The sequence below is a fragment of the Lagenorhynchus albirostris genome, chromosome 12 (assembly GCF_949774975.1).
Source record: "Lagenorhynchus albirostris chromosome 12, mLagAlb1.1, whole genome shotgun sequence".
NCBI lineage: Eukaryota > Metazoa > Chordata > Mammalia > Artiodactyla > Delphinidae > Lagenorhynchus > Lagenorhynchus albirostris.
Window position 1 is genome coordinate 39,529,331 of NC_083106.1, and position 19,015 is coordinate 39,548,345.

The 19,015-nt window shown below is 36.4% G+C and overlaps 1 protein-coding gene across 1 annotated transcript in view; it reads left to right on the forward strand.

Moving 5' to 3' along the window:
• Nucleotides 1-19,015, forward strand: part of TBC1D32 (TBC1 domain family member 32) — a 183,208-nt gene that overhangs the window by 85,995 nt on the left and 78,198 nt on the right. The window contains exons 22-23 of the mRNA XM_060167378.1: nt 2,698-2,814; nt 9,486-9,574. Of these exons, the coding sequence (XP_060023361.1) occupies nt 2,698-2,814; nt 9,486-9,574 (206 nt within the window). The remainder of the gene's footprint in view (nt 1-2,697; nt 2,815-9,485; nt 9,575-19,015) is intronic.

Consider the following 19,015-nt stretch of genomic DNA (forward strand, 5'->3'; position numbering starts at 1 on the left):
TACTATAATTTTACTCAATTAATAAACAATACACACCAGACATATTAAAAAATCAAAACAACAAATGCCGACTCAAAGGAAGTAGAGAAAGAACAAACCCAAATTTAATAGAAGGAAAGAAATAATAAAAATCAAAGCAGAAATAGAGACTAAGAAACCAATAGAAAAGGTCAGTGAAACTAAGAGCTGGTTTTTTGAAAAGATAAATAAAATTGATAAACCTTTAGCCAGACTTCTCAAGAAAAGAGAGGAGCCAAATAAATTGGAAATGAGAAAGAAGTTACAGCCAGTACCATAGAAATCATGATATTACTATGAACAATTATATGCCAATAAAGTGGACAACCTAGAAGAAATTGTATATTTCTAGGAATTTATCCATCTCCCAAGACTGAATCAGGAAGAAATACAAAATATGAGCAGACAGATGACCAGTAATGAAATTGAATCCGTAATTTTTAAAAGCTCCCAACAAAAGTCCAGGATCAGATGGCTTCACAGGTGAATTATACCAAACATTTAAAGAGTTAATGCTTTTCTTTCTCAAACTATTACAAGTTTGAGAGGAAGGAATGCATCAGAATTCAGTCTGTGTGGCCGGCATCACCCTGATTCCACAACAAGCCTGTGAAAAAAAAATAAAAAATACAGGCCAATATCACTGAATGTAGTTGCAGAAATCCTTAATAAAATACTAGCAAATCAAATTCAACCATACATTAAAAGGATCATACACCATGATCAAGTGGATTTATCCCAGGGATGCAGGGATGGTTCGGTATCTGCAAATCAGTTGTTGTAATATACCACATTAACAATTGAAGAATAAAAATCATATGATCATCTCAATAGATACAGAAAAAGCGTTCGACAAATTTCAACATTTATGAAATTCTCAATTCACTGATGTATGAATGGATAAAGAAGATGTGGTATAGGCATAGAATGAAATATTACTCAGCCATAGAATAGAATGAAATCTTGCCATTTATGACAACATGGATGGACCTAGAGAGTATTATGGTAAGTGAAATAAGTCAGATGGAGAAAGACAAATACCATATGATTTCACTTTTTTTTTGGTATGGTAAGTTCTGGAATTTATTGTAAAATGAGATTTTTCTAACTATCCACAAAACTTATCTTTATGTTTAAGGTTTTTCCTATATGTTGCTTTATTCAAAAAATATTTTTGAAGTTAAAATTAATTTGAATAGTATTTGGTCAAATATGAACAACTACAGCAACAAGGCTGCACTGTCTATGAATGTGAATATGTGAAGAAGAAACATCATTTACTAATTTGTAGAAGATGAAAAAGTTAACATATGATTTCACTTATATGAGGAATCTAAAAAATGAAGCAAATGAACACATAACAGTCATAGATTCACAATAGACAGGTGGTTGCCAGAGGGAAGTGTGGTGGGGGAATGAGTGAAATAGGTGATGGAAATTAAGAGATACAAACTTTCAGTACAAAATACATGAGTCAACGTGATGAAATGTATAGTGGTGAATATAGTCAATAATAGTATAATATCTTTATGGTGGTAAAGGTGGTCAAAATGTACAAAGTTTCAGTTATAAGTAGGTAGTAGGGATGTAATGTACAATATGATTAATATAATTACCACTGCTTTATGTTATATGAAAACTGTTGAGTAAATCCTAGGAATTCTCATCACAAGGAAATTTATTTTTTCTATTTAATGTTGTATCTATATGAGATGATGGATGTTCACTAAACTTATGGTAATCATTTCCTGATTATGTAAGTCAAATCATTATGCTGTACACCTTAAACTTATGTAGTGTTATATATCAATTACCTCAAACTGGAAGTAAAAAACAAAGCTGAAACAAAAACCAACCAACCAAAACTAAGAAAGCCTTGAACACTTAGACTCAAATCTAATAGAAAATTGTCATGATTATTTGAAGGAGGGGGTGGGCAGAAGATTTGACACTGAAGAGAAGAAAGGTGTCAATTAGGAAAGTGCCTTGAAAGTCATGCTAAGGAGTTTAGACCTGATGTTTAGTAATGGGCAACCACTGCGTGCTTCTGCATAGGGGATCCAAAGAATGAACTGTGCTTAAGAAAAATATTCAGATTCTTGTCGATAAGACAAGAGCAGGAGCTTAAAAATTTCATGGAGAGATTTACTTGGTAAGATTGCACCAGAAAATGAGCAGGTTTTGATAGGAAAAGCCATGGCTTTTTCTAATAACTATATTTAGATTACTTGAATTTCCAGTGAATGTAGTTAAAGGATAAAGATAGCCTTGTGACCTGAGTGCTATAATATATAGAATTTATTATTATCTTGCTCCAGAGCCGCAAAGTATTTTTCTTATATTTTCTTATGCATCAGATATAACAGTGCAAAAATGAGAATGATTGCTCATTTCATTTTTTGTCAGAACCTAACTTTCAAGAGATACGTGATATTTTAAAGCATTTTCCAGTTCTCATTTATGTTTTGTTACAGTTATGTATTGTTAGGACATAGATTATTGTTGACGTTAACTATTTTGTACTTATCATAGATGCATATATTTCAGTTATATGGATTGATTAGGCTTATTTTAAAAATTGCCCTTCGCATTAATGAGTCTTCCTTGGATGTGTTTAAAAAAAAATGAACCCTTTGAACGACTGGTTGTTTCTCCCCCTCCTCCCTCCCCCCACCCCAGTCTTTTCTAGCACTGGTGAACCTGTTATCTTATCCTGCTGTTTATGAGCTTGTAGGCAATCAGGGTCTTCCTAATAAAGAAGAATATTCTCTTCGTGAAGTCCCAACGAGGGTTATTGTAAGTCATTTTCTTTTAATCTTTAACTCTTATAGTGCCGCTTTTTAAGATCTGTAGTAAAAATGCAATTTAACAGAAAAAAAGGTATACTAAATCACATTTAAAGACTGTTTGATTTATTAACCTATAGAATGTTAGCTTCTGAATTATCTGTAAATGGAATCTTTGATCCGCTGTCTAACGGTGGTGGCACCTATTGAAATAACAAGGTTAAGGCTTCCCAACTAGGAAAGAGATTTGGCATATATAGAAGTATGTGTATGAATTATTTTTAGGTGACTTACGTTAATAAATTGTATCGAAGGAGTCCAATGCATTTTCTGCCTATATTTTAAATGAACTACATATTACTGCCCCATGAGGGCAGTATATATATATTTATTTAATTTGAGACTTATTTTATATTCATACTCTAAGATGGGTAATTTGTTTTAATCATTCAGAGACATTTAGTTCCTCATCTTTGGGTAAGTTTATGAATTGAACACACATAAATATGTGTATATATGCATTAGTAAAGAATTATTTAGTTCTGAAATTCTGTTGTTAATCATTACTTTTATTTCTGGTCACTTTGTCCTGTGTGTTGTCTTTTTTTTTTTTTTACGGTTTTGACATTTTGAATTCTTCTAATTCTTTTGACCCTAAACATTTTATTTTTTTAAACTTTCTCTACTTTGGGAAATTTTTTATGATTTATATGAATGAAATATAAAGATAGGTATTTTTATCATTAAACTTTTATATTCTTGAAGTGTTCCAATTTTATCTTTGTGTCTTGGCACTTCTCCTTTTTTGCTTGTTTAATTTTTAAATTTATTTTTTTATACAGCAGGTTCCTATTAGTCATCAATTTATACACATCAGTGTATACATGTCAATCCCAATCTCCCAATTCATCCCCCCACCCAGCAGCTTTCCCCCCTTGGTGTCCATACGTTTGTTCTCTACATCTGTCTCAATTTCTGTATCTTGGCACTTCTTAAGTAGTTTTATAATTAGCCATTTATGCGCCTGCCTTCGCTACTATACTGTGAGGGCCTGAGAGCAAGTAGGATATCTTAGTCATATTTACATATAGAACATAGTAGATATCCAGTGAATGGTTTTTAAAAATATTTCTAATATTATTACCTTTATTGAAATCTGTTATGGAACACAAGTACAAATGAATTATTTAATCTAACGCAATCGCTTGGATGTTTGTTCTCAAGTTTTCATGGATGTTCTACAGTGCATAGTCAGAAATATCTTTCCACTTATGTTAGGATTGGTCTTCTAGTTTTTTTAAATAAATTTATTTATTTATTTTTGGCTGCGTTGGGTCTTTGTTGCTGCGTGCGGGCTTTCTCTAGTTGCGGTGAGCAGGGACTACTCTTCATTGCAATGCACGGGCTTCTCATTGCGGTGGCTTCTCTTGTTGTGGAGCATGGGCTTTAGGCGCATGGGCTTCAGTAGTTGTGGTGCTCGGGCTCAGTAGTTGTGGCCTGCGAGCTCTAGAGCACAGGCTCAGTAGTTGTGGCGCACGGGCTTAGTTGCTTCGTGGCATGTGGGACCTTCCAGGACCAGGGATCGAACCCTCATCCCTTGCATTGGAAGATGGATTCTCAACCACTGGACCACCAGGAAGTCCTGCTCCTCTGTCTTTGAGATTACTCCTTAGTGGTATGTAGAGCTCTTACTCATGCCTTTTTACAGTTACATAGTGCTCTTGTGTGGATGTACTAGAGTTTATTTATCCAGTTGTCTATTGGTGAACCCTTGGTTTCTTTCAGTCTTTTACTATTCTCAATTATGCCAAAATTAATAGCCTTGGCTTATCTTGTGTTTACCAGTATGTCTGTAATTTTTTTTTTTTGTATTGCTGCATAACAAATTGCTACCAACTTAGCAAATTAAAACACTCACTTATTATAGGTCAGAAGTCAAGTACTGTGTGCCTAGGTTTTCTGCTCAGAGTATTAAAAAGACTGAAATCAAAATGTTGGCCAGGCTGAGTGCTTGTCTGGAGGCTCTGGGGAAAAATACACGATAACAAATTCGTTCTTGTTATTGGCAGAAGTCAGTTTCTTATAGTTGTGGGACTGAAGTGCCTGATCTCCTGCTGGCTGTCAGCCGGGGGCTGCTTTCAGGGCTTTGTCGGATTGTTCCCTCCATGTCAGCATTGAAGAACTTCACTCATGCTTTGAATCTCTCTGACTTCCTCTTCTGTGACTAGTCAGAGAAAACTCTGCTTTTAAGTGTCTCATGTGATGAGATCAGAGCCACCCTGATAATCTCCTCTTAAAATCAACTAATTAAGGGCTTTAATTACATCTGCAAAATCTCTTTACAGCACTACCTATTGATACATTAGTGTTTAAGGCCTGAGAATCTTGGGGCCATCTTAGAATTCTGCCTACTACTGATTTTTGGGCTGGATTTCTATAAGTGGGATCCCTGCATTGAAAGGTAAATTCATATGTAATTTTGGTATGTATTGCTAGATTTCCAACCACAGGGAATAATTCTTCTGCATTCCCATCAATAAGATATTACAGTGCTTGTTTCCTGACAGGCTCATAGAAGATAATGTGGTCGGTGGTTTAGATATTTGTCTCACAGGAAAGACGTGTTAATTTATATTTTTCTCATTATGAGCAGAATATCTTTTCACGTGTTTAATGTTCATTGACGTTTCTTCTTCTCATAGTGGTCTTTCAACTTATTTTTGCTTTTTCTCTATTTGTGTTACGTTTCTCAATTTTAAGAAATTCTTTATACTTTAAGAATATTTGACCTTCACTCTTCATGGTTTCCTATTGAATATCTACCAAAATTCTAAGCCCTGGAACAACTTCCAACTTGTACTTGTGTATATTAAAGATGAATGACACAAAATATTCTTTTCCTCTGACAGATATATTTTTCAATTTCTTTTCTATTTCTTTTCTATTTATATACATTGTATATTAGGTTGGACCCCTTTAGTTATTGGAGAAACTCAATTTGAATTAGTTTAGGCAAAAAAGGAATCGACTTACCATCTTGCAATAAAATCAGAGACAAGTGGAAATAGAACTTTGAATTCAGTCAGGTCGACATCTGTCTCTCTTGCTTTCCCCACTCCCTTTCTTTTTATTGCTCTCCATTTTGACTTTATTGAAAGGCATATACATAGTATAGTGGTTAAGAGTTTGTATTCTGAAGCCAGACTGCCTGGATTAGATTCCTGGTTCTGCCTCTTACAAGCTGTGTGACCTTGGACAAGTTTGACCCATTTTCTCCTCTGTTAAAAAGAGGGCAATACTGTTAGTATCTCAGAGTTGTTGTAAGAATTAAGTGAATTGAACTAAATTAAATATAAAAGTTTAAATCACTGACTGGCAGATAAGTGCTATATAATTGTTTGCTGTAATTATTATTAATATGTTCTTCTGCAGATGGTGTCCTCTATAGAAGAACACACGGGAGGGACTACCTGTCATTCCATACTGACACGTTCACCATCCCCCCTTGTATTAGTTTCCTAGGGCCACCATAACAAATTACCACAAAGTGGGTGGCTTAAAACAACAACTTTATCCTCTCTCAGTTCTGGAGGCCAGAAGTCTGAAATCAAGGTGTCAACAGGACCACATTCCCTCCAAAGTTTCCAGGGGAGAATCCTTCCTTGCCTCTTCTCATTTCTGGTGGTTTCAGGCATTTCATAGCTTGTTACTGCATCCCTCCAATTTCTGCCTCCATCTTCACATGGCCGTTTCCTTTTCTTTCTTAAATCTCCCTTTGTCATTCTCTTATAAGAACACTTGTCATTAGATTTAGGGCCCACTTGCCTAATACAGGATGATCTTATTCTCAAGATCCTTAATTTAATTACCTCTGCAAAGACCCTTTTTCCAGACAGGGTAACAATCATAGGTTCTGGGGATTAGAACATAGACATATCTTTTTTTTAGAGGGAGTCACCGTTCAACTCACTACACCACCAGAGTGGCATTTTCCTCTACCTCTTGTCTATAGGCTGAATGTTTGTATACCCCCCAAATTCATATGTTGAAACCTCATTCCCAGTGTGATAATATTTGGAGGTAAGGTCTTTATGGGGTGACTAGTGCCTTATTAAAAACCCTAGAGAAACCTCTCACCCCTTCTGCCATCTGAGGACACAGCAAAAAGATGACTGACTGTGAACTAGAAAGTAGGTCGTCACCAGACACAAAATCTCTGGCAACTTGATGTTGGACTAACCAGCCTCCAGAACTGTGAGAAATAAACTTTCTGTTATATATAAACCACTCAGTCTGTGTTATTCTATCACAGCATCCAGAATGGACTAAGACACTCCCCACTTTGAAAAATCCCAAGGGAGGACCTTAATAGACTGAGTTTTGTTCATGGATGTTTATGGACTAACCAATCACAAACCACTCCTAATAGTGCAGGTATAGGAGTATTGGCATTATGGTTGACATATTCCTCACCCTTCACTTGGCCCTTTCTTAAGTAAAAGGGATCAGATAGCACAAACACAGCCATTGGGACAATTGTAAACAGAATAGGCACTCAAACATATATTGATTTATAGAGAATTCATATTCCTCTTTGTTTTTCCAGTCGTGGTTTCATTCTGGCTTACTAGATTACTGAACATATTCCCAAGCTAGACAATATGCTTTTAAAAAAGCACAGAGTTTCAGACTCCTTTTTGAGTCCCAAGCCTTACTTGCACTAACTTATTTCTCAGAAGCTGTTGCTTAATTTAGGAAACTGATTGCCTTATTGACACATTGTAGTGCTTACAAACTGAATTTCTCCATAAGGTGGGCTTCCCGGGAGTTTACTTCCCTAAGTGGTGATCCATCAGTGTAATCCTCTTTGAAGATGAATTTATTTACTGTAACATTTGTTCTCTGAAAATGCATTATCATTGATAGATAGCTGCTATTAGCTTGTTGGTAATACATTCTCTACCTTGTATTCTTACAGTATCTAGTACTTAGATTCAGAACTAGAACTTTGGAGTCACAAGGTGTCATGTACTGTTTTGAAATGAGTGTCCAGCTACGTAGCAGCCAACAAGGACAGATTATTTAAGATAGCAATCTTTTCATTCTTCATTGTTAGGCAGTTTATTTAATATTTGCTGATTGTAAACTCTTTGTGCTAATATTATTTACACATTTTACAAGACGTTTGTAGAATGGTAAATGCATTCCTAAGTGTTCCATATAAACTTTCAGTTGGTAAGTTCATACAAAATCCAGTTTTTACTGTGTCTTGTTTAGTATTTTTCAGATGTGATTTTTAGATCCATTATTTCCTCCTCCTTACAGTCTTATTTCCTGGCCTCTTACGTATTTGATATGTTTGTACTATCATCTGTATAGACCTCAGGAAATATTATGTGACTTTATTCCCTAGCATAACCATTCTTCTTTTGCCCTGTTGGTTACAGAAATATCTTGAATTTAAACTCGTGGAAAGTAACAAGTTTCTTGATCAGGAAAATGATCAATGAGAGAGACAAGTATTTGCTATGAATAAATTTCTTAGGCCTGAACCCAAAGATATGCACAGAAGCCAGGTCTTATAGAAAGAAAGGCTTTTAGAGAGTGCTCAAAATTTTGTAATAGGCCTAAATTGTCAGTGCTTGGAACAATTGATGGCAGGTAGGCATCAGGTTCTCTCTGTACTTGCATCAGTGATTTTTAAGCATGGTTACCCATTGCAACAACTGTGGGAAGCTTTTACAAGGATGTTAATGCCAGAATCATACCCCGGGGATAGTGACTTAATTGCTTTGGGATAGAGCTTGGGCAGCTATTACACTTACTTTTTTTTTTTTTTTTTTTTTTGGCTGTGCATGGGCTTTCTCTAGTTGCAGCGAGCGGGGGCTACTCTTCGTTGTGGTGCCCAGGCTTCTCATTGTGGTGGCTTCTCTTGTTGTGGAGCATGGACTCTAGGCGCGTGGGCTTCAGTAGTTGTTGCATGCAGGCTCAGATGTGGCTCGCGGGCTCTAGAGAGCAGGCTCAGTAGTTGTGGCACACAGGCTCAGTAGTTGTGGCTCACAGGCTCTAGAGCGCAGGCTCGGTAGTTGTGGTGCACGGGCTTTGTTGCTCCGTGACATGTGGGATCTTCCCGGACCAGGGCTCGAACCCGTGTCCCCTGCATTGGCAGGCAGATTCTTAACTACTGCGCTGCCAGGGAGGCCCTATATTTACTTTTTAAGTTCTCTAGGTGATTGTAGTGTTTGCTCAGGGTTGGAAACCACTGCTTTACATGAGCAGAGAATATCTATTAACAAAATCTCAAATAATTCCTAGATAAAACTATTTAAATCCACTGTTCATGCTTCACATTTTTAGAGTTCATATTTGTTTTTCAAGGTGGTTTACATTTTTAGCAGTTTAAACAGTATTTAACTGGCTGCAATAAGCAGCTTTGGCTAAACATTTGATTCATTTCAGGAATGTTTACACGTCTTGATGCTCATACCACACCCAGACCAATTAATTCAGAATCTCTAGGGGTGAGATTTAGGCTTAATTAAAAAAATGTTTTTTTAAACAGCTCCCTACATTCAAATGCAAAGCCGAGTTTGAGAACCACAAATCTAAATAAATATTTGTTGATTTGATTTTCTTTAAATGGTTTCAGCCAAGAACAGTCTAACTCAGTCTCTTTTACAGGATATTATTGACAGACTTATAATTTTGAATTCTGAAGCCAAGATTCGTTCTTTATTCAGCTATGAACAATCACACATCTTTGGTCTAAGGTAAGATGCTGAATTTCACTTGATGTTTTCTTATTGCAAAAACAGTTAAGGATATGTTCTATATCCTTTACAAAAGTATTTAAAATAAGCTAATTTTTAAAGCATGTTTAAATGTAATTTGTCTTCCTGTAATATTACAAAGTAAATTATAGTCACTAGATTTTTACCTTTTTACGTTTACATATAGTCACTAGGTTTTTAGGTTCTGTACTATCACAGTGTATTTCACTTTTGCTCGATTCATTAGAGGCATTCTGTGGACTATTCAGTTTACTCAGGAGTCACCTGGGGCTTCCCTGGATTGGTGTTGGATTGGACTCCTGCCATAATGTAGTCTTGAAAGAGGCCTAGAAATGGATGATTTATCTTGCCCAAATGTTGCTCCTCAATGTTAATCATACTCTTTAACCCAAGGTTTAAATATTTTCTGGTTGAATTTATATTCCTTAACATTTAAAAGCAGCTGAATTAAAGAAAATTTTTGCTTTCATAGGTTCATGATTTCCTTTCTACTAGCAAAGTAACTTTTAAAAGTATGAGGGGGAGGGGGTCAGTGAGAATGTTCTACCTAAGAAATAAAGCAATTACTTTTCTAAAATTAGATTTCTCTAATGGTAGTGTATATTATAAGTCTTAAGCCTTTTTTTTTTTACATTCATTAATAGCTGAGTTTCATTTTTGGATTTATAGTTCAAAGAAGGTAGGAAAAAAAGCTGCAGCTATTATAGTTCTTTGTGGTGGTATGCTCTTTATCTCAAAACGTACTTTCACATTAAATTTTAACTTTCTGTGAATAGCATCAGATAATCATATAGCAAGCAGTGATGAGGAATTCTGGGGAAAACCTATCAGTAGAATCTCCTTTTGCATAGCAAGTATGTTTCTGAGTTTTCTAATTATAGAACATAGATTTTGGTCTCTTGTTATTAATATGTTGAGTAAATTTTTTTTTCTGTATGTTTTCTTTCTTTTATAGAGTAATATTTTCTTTTGGTGTTCTTCTGGCAAAATATTTAGCAGTAGGATTTTAAGTCATGTAAAAAGCAATCCAAGAAGTAAAATGCTCCTGGGAATAAAATATATTAATTTGCATAGTGTATGCTTTCTCATAATGTCTAAATGGAAACTAGAAAATTTGCCATCCCATTGTAGATACCTGTAATAGCCGTGCAATATAGTGGTCAGCAACATGGACTCTGGAGTCAGTCTGCCTACTGTTTACTAGTTTTGTGAAGTGAGATCTCAGTTACCCATCTGTAAAATGGAGGATAACTATATACTTTTCCTCACAGAGTTACCATGAGACTTACATATGAAAAATTAGAAGGGCTTATAGCAGTGCTTGGCACATAGCAAGCACTATAAAAATGTTAGTAATAGATATAAAGTAGCAGTACTTCGTTTCTTTATATCTGTCTACTTGCTGTATACGGTTTTTGAGTTTTACTTAGGAAATAAATTGACTTCATTTTTTCAGAATCTCAGTAGTCTTCCACATTTGCCAAGAAATGTGCTGTTTACAATATCAGCATTCAGACAAAGAGAATGACAAAACCACTTTTTGAGGAAAAGTTTGTATTTTAATTTTATGTGTCTTTTAACAAATTTTTCTTTGACAAGAAATTTCATGGTATTTTGAAGTCCATTCTTATAATACTCAGTTGTATTTTTAAGTTATGCATCTCAAGTTAACTTTCATTTTTTAAATGAAACTTTCACTTTTCTATGAAAGTTTACTTTCATTTTTTAAATGAAACTTTCATTTGTCTATGAAAGTGTACTTTCATTTGTCTACTGTTTCAGTCTAGCATTGGTCACTGAGGTCCAGTGGTGATAATTTAAATCATAGCTTAGTATTATATAAATCTCATGTTTCTATGTATTTCAGATTTTTGCCTGTATCATTTTCTTTCACTCGCACAATTTTTTGTTTTTAATTGTACCATTCCCTCCCAGTAAGTCATCTCATTAATGTGTTTGATTTCTACATTTAGCATTGCTTTGTTCCATTCACTTTATTTTTTTTCCCCTTGCTTCAGAAATCTAGACTAGCATGATGGTAAGTTTGATACAATTTCTTTAGGTTTACCACGGCTCTTAGGTGAGGCTAATTTGGGACTTAAGGAAATGTGGATTTTCACATTCAACAGCATCACATTCTATTTAAGTTTCTGAATTTTTATTTGCCAAGATCTTCTTACAAATCTTATATTGTAAATGACTAATATACAAGAAGCTTGCTCCTTTGATTAGCCCTCCTATCCTCTTTGTTTCCACTTCCAACCTGTCCTTTTCTACTACTGGTATCAGTGTGCAGACATGCCTTCACATGTCCCATTTTACAATGAAATGAAACAAAACACACACACAGAGAAACTCCTTGACATCACATCTCTCTGCAGTCACTGTCCTATTTCTCTGCCTCTTGCAGCAAAATGTATCTATACGAACTGTCCCTACTTGCTCACCTCTGCTTACTCCTCAGCCCCCTTAGATTTGACACTGACTTTACAGTTCTGTCAGAACTGCACATCCTACTCATCTCAAGGTCACTTATAACTTTTATGCTGATGAATCTAGTGGATTCTTCTCTTGATTCTCATCTTACTGTAAGTAACATTTGACATAATGGGCCATTTCTATGTGAAAGTTCTTTTAGCTTCTGTGATACCACATACTCCTATGGCTGCAGTTTCTCCTCCTTTTCATTCTCTAAGCAACCTCTGAATGTTCAAATACTCAGGGCTTGGTCCTGGGTCCACTTTTTTTCTTTACACGCTGCCCCTAGTTCATCCACTTACTCCTTTGCCTTTAAGTATCATCTGTATGCCAACGGATGCCCCAATTTATATCCCCAATCTAAACTATCATTCTGAGCTACCAGACTCATAATATATGACTGCATCCTGATATCTCAATTCATACATTTCTCAGATATCACAAACTTGTCTAAAATTGAACTGTTGGGTCTTCTCCCACAAAAACAAAACAAATCTTTCATTTCCATCTTATTAAGTGGCCCAACTATCTATTTAGTTGTTCAATATTGAGTCATCTTAACTTTCTTTCTTTGTGTTTCAAACAATAATTTGTCTTTATTATAAAGAAATTAACCAATGCAGGAAATTAAATACAGTAAATTAAATGAAATTCCTCCTAACTCTGAAAGTGATATTATTAACACTGAGGAAAATCATTCTAGATGTCTTATATGCATATACAGACAGAAGACTAGCTATATGGAAATATTTTATAAAAATGGAATCATAATATGGTTGCTATTTTAAATTCTAAATGAATTTTATAGAAAAGGAAAAGAAACCCTAGTGAAACAGAAGGAATTGCTGAATTTCAAATAGCTGTTTTTTCACTCCAGAGGTAATTATTTCCCCAGCATTTCCTAGAGCTTAAGAACAAAGATTATATAAAACACTTCAAGTGGTTTGAGCATTATAATTCACTTTTAGACAGTATGCTCTGTGCTACATGTGGGAGATGTAATAATGTGTAAATGTGATGTGGTTCTCATTCTCTTTAACTTGGCTACCTAGTGAGGAATTGGATTTTAAGATAATGAAAAATGTGAGGTAATTAATGCAGAAGAGAACAGCATCTTTTTTTTTTTTTTTTGCGGTACGTGGACCTCTCACTGTTGTGGCCTCTCCTGTTACGGAGCACAGGCTCCGGACGCACAGGCTCAGTAGTTGTGGCTCACGGGCCTAGCCGCTCCGCGGCATGTGGGATCTTCCCGGACCGGGGCACAAACCTGTGTCTCCTGCATCGGCAGGTGGACTCTCAACCACTGCGCCACCAGGGAAGCCCGAGAATAGCATCTTTATAAAGCTCTCCATCTTCCCATTTTAAATAACTGGCAATTCCAGACTCGATTATGGGCCTGTCAAGGAGCTCCAGAATATCTCCACCTTTCCTGTGTATAATATTTTCCACCTTACTCAGCTTGAACTAATGCTCTGAGTAAGTTAGACTTATCTCCCTCAAGCACAGTGTTTATTATTGCCTCTATACCTGTTTGTCTTGAATATTGTCTTCACTTTTGCTGTCTTTGTACAGATTTGGATCATCCTTCAAGGAAAAGCTTGCTTCATGAATTACTTTCTCCATGACTTATTATAAGAACACTCTGATAATTTTCCTGAATGTCCTTTGCCTTTTCTGTCATTCACACATTCTTAATTTTATTTCTGTCTCTGACTAAAACTTAAACTTCCCAAGGGAGTATCATTTTCTTTTACTTTCATGTCCACCACATTGCCAAGTACTTTTTGGTTATTTGTTTAACATTCATTTGCTAAATCTGTTGATTAAAAACAGTTGCCTGGAAACTTTTTTAAAGAAAGTTGTACATTTATTATATGCTGCGTGCAAATTATTTTCTTGAACACCTGTCTTTTAAGGGCACTAATTAAGGCACAATGAGGTTTTTGTCCTGGATAATTTGAGCTATAATTAACATGAGGTATTAATTTCAGGTGTGTAACATAATGAGTTGATACTTGTATGTATTGTGAAATGGTCACCACAAAAGTCTAGTTAAGATCATCATCATACATAGTTACAGGAATCTCTTTTCTTGTGATGAGAACTTTTAAGATTTACTGTCTTAGCAGCTTTCTACAGAATACACTCTTCACCCATTTTGCGCCCCCCCCCCGCCGCCCTTGGCAATCACCAGTTTGTTCTCTTTATCTGAGTTATTTGGTTTTTTTAAAATAACGTGCTTATATACTATGTCTTGATTTTTGAAATTTAGATTTGATCTCTTTTTTGAATACTTTTAAAATTTTTATTTATTTATTTGGCTGCGTTGGGTCTTAGTTGCAACACTTGGGATCTTTGTTGCTGCGTGTGGGATCTTTGTCGCTGTGTGTGGGATCTTTGTCGCAGCATGCGGGCTCTTTAGTTGTGGCATGTGAACTCTTAGTTATGACATGTGGGATCTTGTTCCCTGACCAGGGATCGAACCTGGGCCCCCTGCCTTGGGAATGTGGAGTCTTAGCCACTGGACCACCAGAGAATTTCCTGATCTCCTGTCTTAAAGAATTTCGAGTCTTAGGACTTAGGTTTCCTCTGCTCTCCCTCTCTCCCTGCTCTATAGGTTCATCACAATCTTGATTAAATCACTATTGAAAGTTTACATTATTGTGTCTATATAAATATTATTCATTTATGGACCAAGTAGTATACTATGACTATTTCCTTTTTCCTACTTTATTTTTTCTGAAGTTAACAATTGCATGGCTTTTTCCCATTTGCTTCATTTTCTGTGTATCTACTAATGTATTTCCAGACTGTCCTAAAAAAAAAAAAAAACACTTCGTCTGCTGCTGCATAACACTTGTATAGTGCTCATTATGTCCCAGGTACTGGTATTAGTTTCACATTTAAATCTCTTAATTTTAGAACCACCCTATCAAATAGGTACTCTAATTAGCTTCATTTTTTAAAATGACTCAGCTGAGCCACAGAAGTTAAGCCTTTTAAGATGACACACCTAGTAATTAATGAAGCTGGTATTTGGACCCAGATGGTCTGGTTCCAGAGAATATAATGCCTGACCCATACATTGCATTGTTTTACAACAGGCGTCCCCAACCCCTGGTACCGGTCTGTGGCCTGTTAGGAACCGGACCGCACAGCAGGAGATGAGCAGTGAGCGAGCCAAACTTCATCTGTATTTACAGCTGCTCCCCATCACTCGTATTACCGCCTGAGCTCCGCCTCCTGTCAGATCAGCGGCAGCATTAGATTCTTACGGGAGCTCAAACTGTACTGTGAACTGTGCATGTGAGGGATCTAGGTTGCGTGCTCCTTATGAGACTCTAATGCCTGAGGCAATCTGAGGCGGTGATGCTAGTGCTGGGGAGCGGCTGCAAGTACAGGTTATCATTAGCAGAGAGGTTTGACTGCACAGAGACCATAATAAATCAATTGCTTGCAGACTCATATCAAAACCCTATCAGTGAGTGGCAAGTGAAAACAAGCTCTTGGCTCCCACTGATTCTGCATTATGGTGAGTTGTATAATTATTTCAATATATATTACAATGTAATAATAACAGAAATAAAGTACACAGTAAATGTAATGTGCTTGAATCATCCTGAAACCATTCCCCCCAACACCCCAGTCCATAGAAAAATTGTCTTCCACGAAACCAGTCCCTGGTGCCAAAAAGGTTGGGGACTGCTGTTTTGCAACATAAATGTCAAGGACCTTATAACCATTCTGTCCAATTATACTTTATAGTCTCAAGGTTTTTACATTCTTGAAGGCAGGGACCATATCCTGTTCATATTTGTGAATAATAAACTAAAGGACATCAGGTAATATTTTATCTTTTTTTCTTATATCACATGTGTTTGTACTGGAGGATCTTTTAGCCTTATATATCAGCCTTCCTGGGATTTCCCTTTACCGTCATCCTGGGAATTGCTTCTTCTCTCTTCTGATTTGGATTCTCTTTTACCTGGGATTTAATTTCCTATTTCTTGGCTTACTCCCATGTTTTGATGGAGATAACTTTTTCAGAAAGGATTGTGGGATGGAGATATCCACAATATAATGTCGGGAGCTACAAAACAAATGGATAAGTTGTAACTGATTTAGTAGGTCAGCAAAGCTAAAAGTAAATTGGCAGGGAATACCCAGAAGCAACTTTTTATCACAGTATTCTAGAAACACTAGGAATTAGAGACACCACTGAAAATGGAGATGAAAATAGAGGATTAGGTGTGAAAGTCTAAGATTTTCAATAATAGGATTAGTTCAAATTATAAGATTTAGATATGCCCTCACATTCTTTCAATTCCTACCCACTCAGCCTAGGTTACTGTTCTTCCCAACTTCGGCAGAACATTGGAGGTTTACCTTCTGGAAATCGTGAATCAGAGACAAGTGCAGCTAAGGGAAGCGGTATTGTGTTGAAAAAGATTAAATGTTATTATCTGTCAGTTCAGGAGATATATTATCATTCAATTTCCTCTCCTCCCCAAATTTGTTTTTCTTAGCATTAATAAGGCATTATTTTTCCATCTGCTTAGTTTTTCCCTATGTATCTACCAGTAATATATCTCAAGACTTTTTCTGCAAAAGCATAATAATAATAATGTCAAATATAACAGTGCTTACTGTGTGTCAGGTATTATTCTAAGCACTTGGAGGATTGATTTAAGAAGATTGGTGGAAGAGGTATATAGATGATCCTCTGAGAATACACTCAGATTGAGGGAGTATTTTTGACTCATGTCAATGCTCTGATCTCTCCTTCTGCGAAGGAGGTAAAATAATCCCTTTTGTTTGGCTCCGCCTCTTTCCTCAGCTACCCTAGTGCTTACTCAGCTGGGCTTATGAGCAAAGTAGACATGGTGGCAGGGGCTAGACATTGTTTATCAAATAAGGATCAAAAAACAGGAATATTTATTTAACAAAGAGAACATGGATTTGCTCCAAAATGTTAGGAGACCATGTGTGTATCTTGTATTGCCCCTTGCTAGAAGCTCCGTATAGTATCTAATCAGCCATTAAGTTTGAACATTGAATCTGCTGGATTAAAGGCTCAAGTGATAGAGTTTCTAGATTTGGAGCCTGCCTCAGATCTTATTCTAGCCTCTAGGTCACATAAAGTTGATAGTTAGGGGTTACTTGATATAAATCAGAGAAGCATACCCAAATATTGTAGGTGTTGCTTCTAAAACTCACAGAGGCTAAAATCATGCATTATGTCACTTCCTTGGTGGTAAATAGTATAAGATTTAATAATACATCATGTATATTACATGTGATATCTTGACATTCTAGGGCACTAGAGCTCAGAAACTTCACTGAGATGCCAATGAAATGTCCCAGTTTTTTGGATCTCTCACTCTCTGGCACACCTATTTTTTTTTTTTTTTTTTACTAAAACATGTAGAATGCCAGATACTTCCTTTTCACCTAGGTCCAATTAACATATCATCGGCAGAGTAGTTTTTCATGATGACCTGAGGGATGATAGGACAGTCAAGGCTGCCCTGGACTAAATTTTGTTAAAATGAAAGATGTGTTACTGTCCATGTTGGGTGAAAGCACACTGCTCCTGGTATTCACATTGGCCAAATTAGCAGTATCTTCTCAGTTAGAGGCTTTGTTAATTTACTCTCCTAAGGAGACTTCATCCTGATTATGTCTTTTGTTACATATAATTAACAGATACACTAAGGCAGGAAACATGTGCAGACTGAGCAATGCAGTATAAAGTGTCTAATAAAGATAGGGACTTAGCCTCAGTGCCTGAGGTGAGATGAGAAAGCTGTTATTAGATGTCGTCAATAAACCTGACTCAAATAAGGCAGTAGATTTTTTTTTTTTTGCGGTACGCGGGCCTCTCACTGTTGTGGCCTCTCCCGTTGCGGAGCACAGGCTCCGGATGCGCAGGCTCAGTGGCCATGGCTCACGGGCCCAGCCGCTCCGCGGCATGGGGGATCTTCCCAGAATGGGGCACGAACCCGCGTCCCCCGCATCGGCAGGCGACTCTCAACCCCTGCGCCACCAGGGAAGCCCAGGCAGTAGATCTGTATACAAATTCTTTCATGGAGTTACTACGGGGGCCTGGATCCTTTCCCACTTTAAATAGTCATGTCATGCCTCCAAAAACTTTGCTGCAGGCAGACAACCTCTTATGTCTTCACCACCTTCAAACAGCAACACCATATCCCTGAGTGCTAGACTGTTTGGGTTCCTGGGAACCATAAGGCTATAATAGTGTCTGTAATATTTGCACATTGCTTAGGATTGTATGAAATAGAGAATGAACAGCTAAGGTCTGTGATTACTGTCTGTCTTTTGGTGTACAGAAACTTCTCTTATTTTGATAAAAGTAACCTATAACACCTAACAACCTGAGGGGATTTGTGCCTGGGGTAGGTAGACTCCATCTAATTCTGTGTTCTGAGAGAGAGATACCCATACATATTCACAAACACTTTGAAATTTCTTCTGTGAAACTTACCGTTGATATCTTTACATTAACTTTATTTTTAATACTTTATCTGTCCATAAAAAACTGAAAATATACCATTAAAGCACTTATCCAGTAATGAATTTGGATTCATCTTGGATAATTGTTGATTTTCTTTGGAATACTTCTTGATATAACTAACTTTATGTTTGAAGTAAGCAGCAGATTTTTTTCTTAACTTTGGGAAATTTGGGTTGGGGCCAACAAAACTTACACTTCACAATTTGTTACTTGTAAGCCTAATAATATGTAAGTTTTGAGACATGTTTTTATGGTCACTTTTCAAAAATTAATGGATATAAAATAATCTGCACACAACACTCCAATTCACTTTGTAAACCTAGCCTCATGGTTAGGTTAAAAAGATGGTCTTACTCAACTGGCTTTTTCTTCCATGTTTACTGTAGCTGGTAGCTTATACAAATATG